The sequence below is a fragment of the Passer domesticus genome, chromosome 1 (assembly GCF_036417665.1).
Source record: "Passer domesticus isolate bPasDom1 chromosome 1, bPasDom1.hap1, whole genome shotgun sequence".
Lineage (NCBI taxonomy): Eukaryota > Metazoa > Chordata > Aves > Passeriformes > Passeridae > Passer > Passer domesticus.
Genome location: NC_087474.1, coordinates 128,736,634 through 128,751,947, shown reverse-complemented (window position 1 = coordinate 128,751,947; position 15,314 = coordinate 128,736,634). Strand labels below are relative to the sequence as shown.

At 38.1% G+C, this 15,314-nt stretch overlaps 1 protein-coding gene across 7 annotated transcripts in view; it reads left to right on the top strand.

Moving 5' to 3' along the window:
* Nucleotides 1-15,314, top strand: part of EYA1 (EYA transcriptional coactivator and phosphatase 1) — a 159,206-nt gene that overhangs the window by 60,197 nt on the left and 83,695 nt on the right. For 6 of the 7 annotated variants that reach the window (XM_064389060.1, XM_064389041.1, XM_064389045.1 and 3 more), the window contains exons 3-4: nucleotides 13,020-13,069; nucleotides 14,465-14,592. In XM_064389060.1, coding sequence (XP_064245130.1) covers nucleotides 13,020-13,069; nucleotides 14,465-14,592 — 178 coding nt within the window. Of the gene's footprint in view, nucleotides 1-7,342; nucleotides 7,566-13,019; nucleotides 13,070-14,464; nucleotides 14,593-15,314 lie in introns of those variants that run through there. The other variant, XM_064389070.1, reaches the window with a different exon arrangement.

Below are 15,314 nucleotides of genomic sequence, written 5' to 3'. Positions count from 1 at the left end.
GTTTGAAAGGGATCTGTCATCTTGTGTTTGTGAGCTCAAAGTGTAATTATGAATAATTGGTTTAAGAATTAAATATTTCTTCAGAAGGATATATTTTAAAGCAGGATAGATATGTAGAAAGGCTGTATAATGCCATTAATTTAAAAAAAGAAAATCTGTATTAATAGCCTGGAAGTGTCCAAGCAGTAAAAAGAGTTTAAGCTTTGTTTACATTTTGGCTGCAAGAGGTGCCTCTCTTTAAGTATTTAGATAAACAAACCAAAGCTGCTGTTTTCATTAGCATGTAACACAGAGCCCAGTTTCCTTACCTGAGAGAACGTTAAACTAAAATTCAGTGGCAGAAAGCAATTTGATCTCTTGCAAATATGAGTCTTGATAAACCTTACGCTACGGAAAAAAATCCCAACAAACCAACCTTCAAATTTCGTACCTATTGACATTGCTTAATAAAAACATCTCGAGTGCTGGTGCTTCTGGGTGTGTTTCCAATAGCAATGTGATTGCAAGGCTCCGTGGATAAAGTTACCAATCCTTTGAATTCTGACCTTCAGTCTAAAACAGCTTTAGAGGTTACTCTTTTTCCTTTTTGTGAGATTGCAGAGAAAAAGTTAATGCTGCTGGAAGGAAGCGGGGGAGGGAGCTGGGCTTGGAGATGAGAACTGGGTCTTTGAAGCCATCTGAGAAGTTTTCCTTTGGCCTTGATTTGTAACAACAAATATTGGCAGTCTGAGTCAGTAATTATATGAAGTTTCAAAATAGAGCTGAATGCTTTATTTTGAAACTTCTGTGAATACAATTACTATTGAGACCCAATTGATTCTAAAGGAAATTAGAATTGGGTTGGGTTGGGTTTGACAAAGTCTGAATTCTTGGGGCAGCTGTAGCCACCATAACCTGAGAATGGCCTAAGTCCATCATCTGCGTCCACAGGGAGGGGACACCTCAAAATTGGGTCCCCTGCATTGACTGGAAGTGTTTCTCTCTCCCCTGCAGATGAGGGTTTGGATGATCACCTTTAACTAAATCCTTAATTTTAGATGACTACGCATAGGTGAGAATTTAGCTTCTGCTGAACAAATGATGATCATGATATAATTACTGTAAGGTTTAGAAGTATTTATTGTGTTAAATTACCTAAAACAATTTCTGGGAAAAATATTGTTGCAAGTATGAAATAAATCACAGGACTGTTTAAACTTAGACCTTCACTTTGTTCTTTTCATTACAAGGCCCACAGTGGGAAATATTAATGCATGTCACTTTTAGAAGATATTCAGATCACCAAAAGAAAAATTTGTGTGACTGAATGTTTTAAAGTTAAGGATGTACATATTTAATAATGTGTATGTAATAATTTAATCTAATGCAAGGTTTGTAATTTGAATGTGTATTTATGAGTCACTTATATTAGTCATAAATGCAGGTTTGTCTTAAAAATTTGTCAAAGGGAGACTGGGTTGATGTTCTTTCAATATTCTTTCTAATTCAAAATTATTTAATCAATAATTATTTTCTCTATATAATATTTTTTGGTTCTTTTGTGCAAACTTATACGTCAGTAGCTGAAAAATTATGTAATAATTGTCACAAATAACTAAAATACAGTAATGATCCACTGCTCCATCTACTGTTGAACAGTGACATGAATAACACTCCAGAATAAAATTGCATTTAGGAAATAATAACAAAATGGAATTTACAACAAAAAAACCCTATTGTTTCTGTGGTTAGAGAACAAACATCTTTTCCTAGCACAGTATTCTGAGTAGGACTTTAATTCAGAGTAGAAAAACAAAGAGGAACTTTCCATCTTCTTTTTCACCTTACAGAAGGTGCTGAGAAACTGCTTTTGTTCATGTTAATGGGAAAAAGTTAGAAAAAAGACAATCTAGTATTACTGAGCTGACTCATGTCATACAGGGCACTGTATATCACTGGCGAAAATGTAAGTTATTGCTGTGAAAAAAAATGTGCAATGGTTTGTAAGTTCTACCTTTATTCTAGTAGCACTAAATGAAAGATGAGGAAGGCCTAAGCAGTCGTGGGAGGATGAACTATGGAAAAATGGCATGTATGTGAAATGATGTGTTTTATAGTCTTTGCAGAACAACAGGACTTGATTATTTTGTCAGCTCACTGGTAATCTCTCATTTGTAGTGTGCTCTTCCTGCAGCCCAGTCTTCCGAGGAACTACTGATTATAGCTTTTATCACCCTTAGGATGCTAGCAAGCTGCTTCTCATCATCAGTGGTGCATTTGATTTGACTTGTTTATTTTTATAAGCAAATTATTATTCACATATCATAATGAAAGGTGATTATTTTCAAAGTTTAGGCAGTTATGTTTCCATGCTGAGCTGCAGTAAAAGCCTGAATGTCAATTAGAAAAATTAGCTGTTTCTTAAGGAACCTCACAGCTTGCAATTTACTCCCTTCATTTCACCCCCTATCTTGTAAACTGATAATTTTTCAAACAACTTTCTTCAGACACATCTTTATTGTTTTCAGCAGGACTTATTTTATAAATAGTTACATGCTTATATATCTTTTGAGCAGAAGTTTTTGTGCAACAAATAAAAGTAACGCTCCACTGGTTTCTTAGGTACTGCAGACAGTATTAAAAATCCCCTATAAAACTCTTGAACTTTATTGGAAAATGGAAGGCAATTTTCTATAGCTCTATTTAATGGCTAAGACATTACTAAAATGAAGACTCTTGGACTGTTGTAGTTGGAAAAGCTACTTTACTCTTAAACCTGGAGTAGATCTCAGAGCTCTGCCCTCAGGATGTCACAGACCTGGTGTCTCGGTCTTTAGGGAAAAGCCATCACTTTTGGGTAGAATATCTACTTCCAATGATCTGGAGAACAAAGATTTTCAGTATTTTTATGTGCCAATCATTCCCTTCCTGAGATTTCTAGAAGAGACAAGTAGCGTAGGGTGTTGAAAAATACCTGAAGGGAAATGATAGTATTAGATACTATTTAAAATTTAAGTTCATTTAGAAAACCTGTCCTTCACCCTAACAAACTACTTTTTTATTTTGCATTTAGAATACTGAGTATATATATAATTTACATTGCTGGTGCTTAGAAAAAAAAAAATATATATATGCACACACTATTTTTTCCTCCGTTTAACGTAATGCTTTTAAGATGCAAGAAATCTACTGAAAAAAAAGAGCATGCTTTCACTTTGGAGAGTGAAAAATTGAGATACACTAAGTAATTGGCCTTCAAACTAGACTTTGAACGCTTCTTCTGGGCAGTCTCTACATTTTTTATGTCATAGCTGTCATCTATTTCAGAATCATACATAAGTCATGCATTCATTCAAAAAGCTAAAGCAGCACCTACTTAAGATTAATAAAGATTACTATTTCTTATTTTTAATTATACTAAATGGTTCTGTAATTTATACTGAAATGATGGATTGAAAACAACTACAATTGCATGCAAACTAGCAAAACTAGCAAATTTGGGCCAGCAGTTCATCCGTGTTTTGGCTAAGGACGATGGCTAACAGCACATACCTTTTCTTATAACACATTACACAAACCTTAGTTCAATATGAATTTTATCCAATATATCTTGAAAGAATATAATTAAATTGTTCTTCTTAGGCACACTGATAGTTTTTGGACAGAACACTTCAAATGGTTGATTTCTGTTACTTTTATTGTTTGTATTTACCAAGGTCTTTCTGCTTTTGCTCACATGAGTAGCATGAGACAATATGGGCTCCTGTCAAATGCTGCAAACTTCTGTTCCAGCCAGGGATGTCTCTAGGCAACAGCTGCTATGTGTAAGATAAAACTTGTATGGAGGCATAGGAGGGATATTGCTGCTTCAGAAGGCTCTGACGTCACACTGCAGTTGTTATGGGAAGAGCCAGGTGGTGGCTCCCAGGAGCAATGGGATACATCTTTTGCTTTAGTGAAGTGTGGTCTTCCTAGGCCTATTTCTGATATTAAATATTTCAGTAGTATTTCCTGCTTGGAGACAAACATATGAACATCCCACTGTTCCATATCCATCTTACATCTAATTTTTCTTAATTACCAGAACATCTGCAATCATGGCACCTAAGCACCCAGTAAATGTTGTGCTCCAGATGGACCCATTTTACTCGTGCTAAAACAAGTGTGTGACACTGCATATGAAGTTAAAACCATATTGCATGAGTAATGGTTGTAATAATATACCCAGTGGCTTGTTGTGCATTTGATGTTATGTAATAGGCCTGGTCCTTTACTTCTTAGGACTCTTGAGATGCCAGCTGCATTAATGGGAATGCAGAATCAGGACAAATTTAGGCATGATGTAAACATATGCAAATCCCACTGAAATCTCTGTTCCAAACCCAGTGTTAGTGCAATTGTGGTTTGAAAATTTTGTTGGGTGCCAGTGACCAACAACCCACCCTGCACTGATTTGGTATGCAGTTACTGGGAAGAACAAACCCCAAAAGATAAGTAAACAAACTTCTTTTAAGTAGGTTTCAAATCGGTGCAGTACTCAGCTGTCATAATTAGATTACCTATTGAAATAAAAAGAACTGCACTCACTTAAACCAAATGAGGATCTGGTCCATGGTGTCAGCTGTAGGATAAGTTCATAGGTTAGACCCTATCATGGGGTAATGATATACACTGATCTGAAGTCCAATCTTCAGACATCAGATAAAGAACTTTAAGGCACTCTTTAATGGCTGTATAAACACAGAGGACCCTACTTTATCTCATATCCCCCATCTAGATCATTTATATGGCTTCAGTTCCCATACTGCCTACATGCCATACTACAGAAGAGATTAAAAATTCAAAGCTGATTCTTTTCTTGCAATGCATCGTCAACACTCTTTTTCTGATCATCTTAGCCTCTGTGTAATTTATCCCATGTTTATCCTCACATCATCAAGCTCTGTACGTGTGTGTGGGGATCTGTCTTACTTTAATTAAATACAGAGACTGGGCACACTCCTGAAGTTATTACTTAGATATAACTCCCAGTAGGGACTACAAACTAAACAACCATAAGCCTGTTTCAGTCACCTTTACATTTAAAATACTAAAATTTATTCATATATTTGTGCTATTTGGTTTTGGTTTTTATTTTCAATAATGGAATGAAATAGATTTATGCTAAAATTTGCATGCATCATTGAAGTCACAGTCTTCTTTTTAAACATTTTTTTATTTCCATACCATCATTTAAGTATCACTGTTTTTGAAAAAGGGTTTTGAGTTACATTTTCCAGTGTTAGATTGTACCTCACAACAACAATATTATATTTTTTGAGTTTTTCTAAAAATAAAAAAAATGAACTTCTGCTTTGTTAAAGTCTGTGCCTGATATTTTTCTTTTAATAGATGCAGCTCCTACAGTCAGTGAAGCAAGATGTGCCTTTATATTAGATTGGGTAGGGCTTTTAAAAAATGATCTTATTAACACTGGTAAAGAATTCAGTGGTAAGCTTTTTCCAGAAGATCGTGGCTGTTCCAAAAAAGCATATAGTTCAGAATGATTGCATAGCCTTGTGCTTCAGGGTTTCAGTGACTTTTACCTGACAAAACTGCGTGACTCCATAATAAGCAATTTGTATTTCGTTCACAGTTTAATATAGAACACGATAAATAGTTTTCTTGGCGTGAGACGTGGTTAGTGACTCTGAAGAAGTGATGGGATTGTGTTTGTGCTGGCTACGCAGACGGGCCCAATCGAAAGCTGCTTATTTTGACCTGGGTTCCCATATATGGTGTGTGACTGTCCCGAGATCCCTTTTCTCCGCTAAACAAAATGAAATCCTAGGTGCGTTTTCAGCTCGGGGTTGACTTGTAGCTTTGCAAACCGATCTGCTTTCCTGAAGTATTCCCAATGTACTTGCTGCAAAATAATGTCTCACTTACTGGGATGTAGTAGCCAGAAGATATTTCTCCTCTAGAAGTATTGCTTTCACATTCACAGATTAGTTAATTGAAGGTAAGGATATATTAGCAGTGAATAACCACAGGTTTTTGTAAAGAGAAAAAAAGTTCTGTTTCAATCTGTTTATACAGTATAAAGTTGGGGGGGTTGTTGATTTTTGGTTTTGTTTTGGTTTTTTTAAAATTTAGTGCTTTAGACCTGACATGGTATTAAGACTTCTTTTTTGGTACTGCAAATCATTACACTGTTTTCCTCATCATATGTGGATTATGCGCACTGAAAAACAGTGTAGAAAAATTAGTGTTACATGAAGTGAAAGATACTGTCTGCATAGTGGAAATGCTCTGGAGAATGCTGGTCAAATTTAGTTGCTATGTATGTTATAATGTTTTTTTAATGTAATGTATGTATTTTTGAAAGAGGGGTTTTTTTAAATTATGAGCAAGTAAAAGTTCTGTAATAGAAAAGCATCATAAACCCATTTCAGTTTAATGGCTTACTAATTAAATTACTTAATTACCTATTGATTGGTAAAAGCTAAGGTTACTTAATGCACAAATTTAACTCTATGCAACCATCTCTTCCTTCTTTGGAAACATTTTTACGGTCTGTAGGAACAGTCTTTATACCGTTTCAAATTTTAAAACTTTAGTAAGTGATTAGTAATAATTAAAATACGAATTTGACTATATTTGCAATTGTTTTTAGGCATAGAGATATTTAATGGTTTAAGTGGTTTAAACCATTTTAAAAGTTCCAGATATTTTATTTAATAAATACCCTTAAATTGGAGAAGGCTAGCTTAAATAGTTTTAGCAGACCCTTTCTTTACAAGGTTGCAAGAATCTCAGATATTTGAGAACAAATCTGTTACATATCCAATCAAAACGGCATGTCCGGACGTGCACGCTGGTTGTATGCCTAAGAGCCTCTAGCAGTATCCCTATTTAGCTTCTCTCATTGATATAATGTTGGTGTAATTCCAGTTATTCTATTAGGACGGCTTTAGTTTAAACCCAGTTTACAAGAGGGGACGCGTCTCCGGACAATTCAACTTTCTAAATGAGGCGGGACCCGAGGGATTTTCAGGAGTTTTTCGGGGCTGAGGCCGAGGAAGGTGCGAGGGAGGGGGGCCCTGTCGGCCGGGCAGGGGGCGGAGGGGGCGGCCGGGGGCCAGGGCCGCGCATTTTCCGCGGCGGAGCGCGGCAGCCGCGGCTGCGCTTCGCCCGTGCGCGAAGGCTGACTTCAGACCGCGCAAGCCTCATTGCAGTTGTTGCTTTTAAACCAATAAGGCTGGGACAAGAGAATAGCTGCGGTTTGCATTACAAAAACAAAAACAAAACCCAAAGGGGAAAAGAAAAAAAAAAAAAAGAAAAAAAAAACCAACCAAAAAAAAAAAAAAAGGCGAAGGGGAGTGAGAAGGACAGCGGGCGCGGGAGCGGCGGCGTGCCCCCAGGCAGTGCCTGGGCAGACACACACGGCTGAGCAAACAGACGGCGGGGCTGCCGGCAGCCTCCCTCGGCCGCGCTTTGTCTGCCCGGCCCGGCCCGGCGCGGCCCGGCCCCGGGGCGCTCCGGCCCCGCCGCGCCATGGGAGGCGCGGCCGCCGCGCTCTGACCGCGGAGCTGCGCGCCCGCACCGTGAGTACCGGGGCACTGACAGCGGCCGCGGGGCAGGGACGGGCCAGCCGGGAGGACAGCGCCGGGAATAAAGGGGGCGGCTGCCGCAGCCCGGCCGCCCGGGAGCGCGGGGTCCCGGAGGGGCAGCGGCGCTTTCTGCGCGTTCCGCCGCTCCGGAGGAGAGCGGCGCTCAATTATAAATCACTGGGCGCAGCAGTTAATTTTGGCCGTAGTTCAGGCTGGGGTTTGTAGGCTTCCCGCAAAACAGATGTTGGGAGGTTCTGTTTATTGTGATCAGCCAGGTTTGGGGATTCTCCTGATTTCCTCGAGTGCTGCGGTTCGGCAGATAGGAGTAACGTGATGGGGAGATGGTAAATGGGGGGTGGAAATAGGCACGTACGGTACGAAACCAGCAGACCTTGTTGAAAGAGACATGAGAGCGTGAGAAAAATAATAAAAAAATTGGGAGGAAGAATGCTTGACAGAGATTTTGACAGTGCTTTCTGAAGCAGGAAATCCTTTTGCTTAATATGTTTAAATTTTCCAAACACCAAGGAAAACATGCAGATCCCCACAGGAGAACTTTTCAGGATGACAGAATAAACATCTACACAACTGAAATATCTGACGTTTATTGACGTTTTAGGCGGCTTATTCAGAGCGGTGATCTTAGAACAAGGAAGTTAAAGACCTTCTGAAGTCTCGTTAAATTTACATCTTCCTTTTGAGCAACCAAGACCCACCAAACATTCTCTTGGTGTTTCAAACACCAAGAGGAAGGACTGCTCTTTACAGTGCAAGATTGATTCTGGAAAAATAAAGGTGTTAGTGCACTTAAAAATACTTCTTTGAAGGCGGCTGGGGTTTGGTGTGGTTTTCTTTCTTCTGTAAGCAAACATTCAAAACTGAGGTAAGCGGAAGAGATAAAAGCTTTCCGGGAAAAAAAATGATAGTGTGTTTCGTGTAGTTTATTTAAATTTAAAAATGAGCACGGGGGGAAATTCGGAATAAGAAGTGGAAATGTGGTGTAGTGTATCATTGGAAGTTTTTAACGTTAGATACCACGTATAAAGATTATTTTATTTTCCAACCCATACTGAGATGGTTCGCAAAGCATCTGCCAGAACGCAGACTACTGTTTTGAGGTGTCAAATAAATGAATAGTATTTATATGGATACGCATTGGTAAAAGTACATATACATGTGTGTAAACACATTACAGAATTTTAGGTGTATAAACACGTAAGCACATGGCATTTTCATGTTGCTCACAAACCTATGACATGCAATTTCCAGCCAAGCACCTCACTGCTGTCAGAGTTTTCCCAAGGCCTGGAAGGGTCTGGAAATGAGCAGCCATCCCCTCTCAGCAGTTCTGCGCAGTGACAGACAGATTGAGTCATGCTTCACCTTAGGAGAAAAAAAGAATGAGTAATCATTTTGTTTGAATTGTAATAAGTATGAAATATTTCTCAGGAGCCAAAAAAATCTTGGAAAAGCAGAAAGACATTCTTAAATGGCTGGTCATAATAGAAGCATTGTCACATTGTAGTATTTCTTTCTTAAGGGGAAACAAAGTGTTGGGATTTCAAAATGTTTCATTCATGAGTGTATGAAATGAGCACACAGGATAGCACTTTAGAAGCATTTAAACTGGCAATTAAAAATTTAATAACTGCAATTACTTGCTTTTGCTTTAATAAGTACAATTTGTCTTTGATGAGAATATCTAATGAAAAAGCCCAACCTCTTGGAGCCCAGCAATATATGATTATTGGAAGAGGGAAAATATTACCAAGTTTCCTGGGTTGCCAGCAAGGTGCCTTTCTGCAGCCAATTCGCATTTTAGTTTTGTAACATTTTGGCTGTTGAAGCCATTATGTTGGTAGATACCGACTGCGTTGTTCTTGTAGGGAGGTAAAGAGTGCTGTTGGGAAAAAAAGTCCCTTTCCCTCCCTCCCTCCACCCCTTTCTAAAAATGACAGATTTTTTTTTTTTTTTTTTTTTTCCTAAGAAGGAACACCCTCGTTTGAAAACTGCCATTGTCTTTGAAATTTGCTTCTTTAAAGTAGAACTGTATTTTAAGAGAAAACGTGTGTGCTGGCTATAGTTTTCTGGGTTAAATTCTTATTTTCACTTTGAAAATTTCTTTTCAGCTGGAAAAATGTTTTAAATTATAGCCATTAAAAAAATTGCTCCTAGCAAGCAAAAATACTGTGGAAAACCTGTAATTTAGACAAGTACCTACATTTTATTTGCTCTGTGCTGCTGAAATTTAGAATCTCTTCCCATTTACAGTTTACTTTTCACAGAACATTATTAACTTTTTGGCTTCATACATGATCTTCTGTCAGATGCTTTTGATTTGTAATTTAGCAAAGTATAATAAACAGTGCAAAAGTCATGAATTTTCCTCTGCATCCTGAGCTCTGTGGTAGGGAAAATGTGATAAAATGTGTACCTTAAGTCTTGTTTGATGATCTCTCAAAGCAAGTTTGCCTTCTGGAAATAATTTCTGGGGTTGAAGAGCATGGTATTAACAGATTTAATGTGGCTATTCAGTGGATTGGTGGAGTACTATGTGAGGTTTAACAAAATGAGAGAGACAAATTGAACATCAACAAAACCTACATCTGTGAAGAATTATAAATTTAATTAGAAAAAAGGGCAAACTTAAAAGACCTCATTAACTAATCAGAATTTGATGTTACTGATTTAAGATTCTTAAATGGATGAATTTTAAGCAGCTTTGCTATCATTGTCCTTTTTTCTCGCCATGTACTACATGGTGCCCAATCTGCAGTCTGTATTAAGGAGAAAGATGTGACTGTTACTGGCAAAAATCAAATTATACAGACTAATGTTTTTGAAGTATTAAGAAGAACGTGTATGCCGTTTAGCCTATAAAGCATTTTTAGTTTAAGCAGAGCACTGAGTATGAAGGGGGTGTGACAGTTCCTTTTTTTTTTTTTTTTAATGTGATCCATTTCTGTCCAGATAAGGCCAAGCACTTGGGTTTTTTCCCCCCATTTTTTATTTGATATGTGAGTTATGTTGCCAAACTTCAATTACCCAGAAACCTGTTGACAAAACGGGAATATATGAGAGAAAGCACAAGCACACACCACCCAGAAATGTTTTTATTCTATGAATTAACTGCTCGTCGTTCCTTACTACGTTGTAATTTTGTACTGCACATAAAAAACTGAAAGCATGTGAAGTGTAGCATTTTGTAAACTGTAACTAATTTCAGTCACATCTGTGTCTAATTGTTGTCTGCATTCGCATTCTTGAGAGTAGATTTATTTTTCCTGGACCACTCTGTGGATTCAGCTGACCAGCCTAAGTGAGGATTAGTTGTTTTAAAGTTATTTTGATTAAAGAGTCATTTTTAAATTTGGTAACGTGCAACACATGGTTTAAATAATCCTTGAGACACAAAGGAATATATCTAAAGTATGTCTAATGAAAATGAAAATTGTGGATATGAACTTTCACAAATCATGGGGTGTTGGAGGACATTTAATGTATATATTTAATTCACTGTGAATGAGCTGGTTATTTTTTTTTTGCCCTGTCCCACAAATGGATAAATGAGATCATTCTTGCTATGCATATACATGAACATGTATGTATGTATATAATGGATATATTTTCAAATGTACAGAAGTTCCTATTTTTGTGAAAATTTGGTACTTAAAATAGTGAGGATCACATTTTTTTAAGTTTGAATCAAGTATGAATAATTGTGTTGTGCATGTTGGAAAATATGGGTTAGTTAAAGCACCCATTTGGAAAAGGAAGTTTTTTTCTAGTATAAAAGATGGGTTTTATAAGATCCTGTGCAAGAGGGAGTGAAGATAGCTCTGTAGGCAAACTTAGTTCTCACCTATAATTTTTTCCAGGTGTTTAGAAGTAACAGCAGAAGCATATCCTAAGGCACTCTGCAGCAGTTTCTGGGGTAAAGAACTAAGGGGAAAAAAAATTCCTTACACCAAAATGCAGAGTTTTGACTCTATCTGCTAGCCTAGTTTGATTTGGCATGCAACGATGTATTGAAAAGCGTGTTATGCAGTACTTTAAGTACCCAGTTATAAAAAGATTGATGTTCTTCAGCATGCATTATTGCATGCTTCTTGACATCATTTGTAATGTTCTTCCTTGCCTGACTGCCCCTAGCAGTTGTTTATTCTTGCTAGTAGTAATTCTGTCTGTGATTAAAAATAACAAAAAACCCACCCTACAGACACATAAGTAGGATTTGCTCGGATGATTTTTATGGCACTTAAAATGCCTCATCTCCCTTGTCTTTGCTCTGTGATCATTTAAGAGATGTCAGTTCAGGTTGAATGGAAACGCACAAGAAAGATCCTCGCTGCAGACATTAAGAGGATATATACCTTGCCCAAAGAAGCTTTCGTGTGCTTTTGTGCTAACAGTGTCTAGGAGTGTATTTCCACCTGAATTTTATCACCTGCTGACAATTGTTACTGCCTAGAGTTTGTTTGTAAAGCAACAGAGTTTTTCTGATGGAATATGAAAACTATTACTCACCTGAGTTATAAAAAGGAATCATTTAATTAAACTAAAAAATTATTGGTGGGCTTTCCAGTGGAAAAAGATTCCTTTTCTTCATGAGCGACCTCAGCGGTAAATTCCACAGCTTCCTCCCATTTATTTAGCCAGAAGTATCCTTTTAACTAATTTTATCAGAAATCTCATTAGCAACTGGAATTTTTAGGAGTGAGACAATAACATGGAGTTTTTATTTTAATTTGACGTGGCTGGAGATGGGCTTCTTTTAGAGGTGTTCTGCAAGGCTGTGTGCTATATGGTGAAGGTCTTTACCGTAGGTAGACTTGCCCTTTGTTATTCTCTATCCCTCCTCCCCAAAAAATAACATCATCATCTCCGGCTTGCCTTTGGGGTGAGCTTGACTTGTGGGTTCCCTGTGGCCCAGGCACGGGGGAAGGATGGCGAAGAGCAAAGGAAGAGGAAAACCAGTATGATGAGGGCAAGAATCTGTCAGGACCGAAGGAGAAAGGAGGGATGAGAAGGGCGAGAGGATGCTGAGGGCTCGGGCAGCAGCCGCGGGTGCTGCCCCGGGCGGGCGGCGCGGCGGGGTTACCTTTGCGGGCTGCAGGCAGAGCCGAGCCGAGCCGAGCCGAGCCGAGCCGAGCCGTGCCGGGGGAGGAGTGAGCCCCTGTGCAGCTGTCACGGGCCCCTGATGAATCACTATCCCGTCACTTGGCTGCCGTCCCCTGGCGCGGGGAGGAGGGAGAGAGACCTGCCGGGGAAACAACAGTTGAGCCTTCAATTTAAAGACAATATGCCTTTCAGGGGCACCGCACCCTCCTCCTCTCCCTTTGGATTTAAAGGACAGAATTGTCATCCGTAGTGTTATCCTTTCTTTAAATTAAGGCCTCGTAGTAAAGTGGAGTAATAGAAGCTTCTGTTTGTTTCCCTGGTTTGCAGGTGCAGAAGTCCCAAACGAGTTCAGATGTTGCTGTTTCCTCAAGCTGCAGGTAAGGATTTGACCAAAAAATGCTAATTTTTTGTGAGTCTTCTATTATTTTTTTTAACTTCAAGTGATAAGCAAAATATTTATTCTTGTTTCTTACATTAAGCAGATGAGTAAGTGCTGGAGCGCAGCTTTTACGTCTGTGCAACCAAGTCTGTAAACCATGAGCACGTAACTTCCACTAAATTGTTTGAGTTTGTATTCGATGCAGGCATTTGGAACTCATTGCAGTATCATCTTCTTCTTTTTGTGTAGAATGTTTTAGGTTAAGAAATATTAAATGATCTATGTTTAGAATCTGTGATAAAATTTCAGTTAAAACGCAAAAGCTTCGTACCTGAAAAGACACTTAGAATATTTATACCCTTGCTGCAGGAGTAATTTTATATATAATTTTAATAGTCTTTAAAAGAGCCTAAGCATTTCTTTTAAACTGAAAAATTACTAGTTCAAATGCCTTGGAGGCACAGTAACCTATGAAGTTTCTACTGGGAGCAATTACTTAGAATGAGTACGTCAAATAACGATATCAAAAGTTTTAGCTATAAAGGAACAGAAGGATAGGGAACTTCAGTCATAAGCCCCAACACCAACCAAGAGATATGTCATGGTGGAGATGACTGTTAATATAGGGCTATTGAAAGCGCAAATCTTAAATATTCAGTTGCTTTTGTGCCACTTAAACGTTTAATTTTTGCTTTAGCTGGGAATTGCTCTTTCCTCATTTTGACTAAGCGACAGCTGCTGAGGCACAGCAGAGTGCTCAGGCACACTAACGCCTGTATGGACTCACTGTACCTCGGTCAGATCCCTTTCCAATTGGGCACGCTTTATGTAATCCACAAAGCAAACAAGTGAGCAGACATAATAATGTTTTAATGCTGCATTTGTTTCAAAGGAAACAGAGGAACAATTAAGTAGTTTGCCAGAGTAAACACATACATCAGGAATATCTCATTCCCTGTCAGTAGATGATAGGTTTCCACAATTGCTTCAAGTGTTTTATTTGTTTTGGAGGTCCATTGTATTGCCACTGAGTGGTAAAACTTGAAAAAGCAGAGTGTTAATTTGTTTTTAAGAGAATATATGTCTTCACATGTTGGCGATTCCATCTTTGTACGTATTTTAAAAATGCGAGATTACACCAAATTTTAAAGTGCAGTGTTTGGAATCTAGATTTTATATAGTTACAAGCTGCAAAAATAATTAAAGAAGCTGGCCACTCACGTTTGGGGCTACAACATGAGTTAAGCACTGGAGAAGATCAAGTTGGGAAAAGTAGCTGATTTTTTACTAAGTGTTTCTGGGATGTTGATAAATAGGCTGCATCTTATAAAGGCAGCTCCTCTGTTATTCATGTTGACTTATGTCACTAAAACGAGTTGCATCTTGTTTTCAGGTCTATGGAAATGCAGGATCTAGCCAGCCCACACAGACGACTAAGTGGTAGTAGTGAATCCCCCAGTGGTCCAAAACTTGATAACTCCCATATAAATAATAATTCCATGACACCCAATGGCACAGAAGGTGAGCCAGCTTTTTTTTTTTCAGTGTTTCATAATTTGTTTATTCTCCTTTTTTGCTTTGGTGTTCTTACAGTCAGCAAGCTATATAATGTTTTACTACTTTAGGTGTTCCGTGTTTATTCATATGGTACATAAAGGCAATGTTCAATGTTTATCAGTAGTTACTATTATCAAGTTTCAGCAATAGCTTTCATTACAGGTTTATGTTTCTTTCATGGAGTTTGAGTGGACTGAGCAGGTAGTATGTGCAGAGCTTAAATTAAAAAAGGTAAAAAACCTGAAGTTTAATGATGAGAGAGAAGAAGTTGGTGTTTACAATTTCCATAGTACAAAATGTAATTTTTCAGTCTTTTTTTGCTATTTTGGTATTTCTTTATATTCTCACTTTCTGCAAGCTCCTTAGGCTATGAAAATTTTGTCAAGTAGGCTAATAAAACTGAGTGTTGAAAGTTCCTCAGGCTAGCTTGCTGCTCTGATGGAGTGGCCAAAATTCAAACAGGTGTAGTAATTCAATGGGGTAAACTGATACCTATTTCTCAAGAAGCAGTCAGGCAGTTGATAAGTTATGTTTGTTCTCAGTAGAATACTAACAACAGAACAACCTAACAGCTTTGCCAGTAATATAATACATCTATAATACATATAATAATACATGTAATGAAACACAGAAGAGTTTATGAAAGAAGCAGCAAAAAATGCTCTTTTCTGTAGCATTTCTGTGGC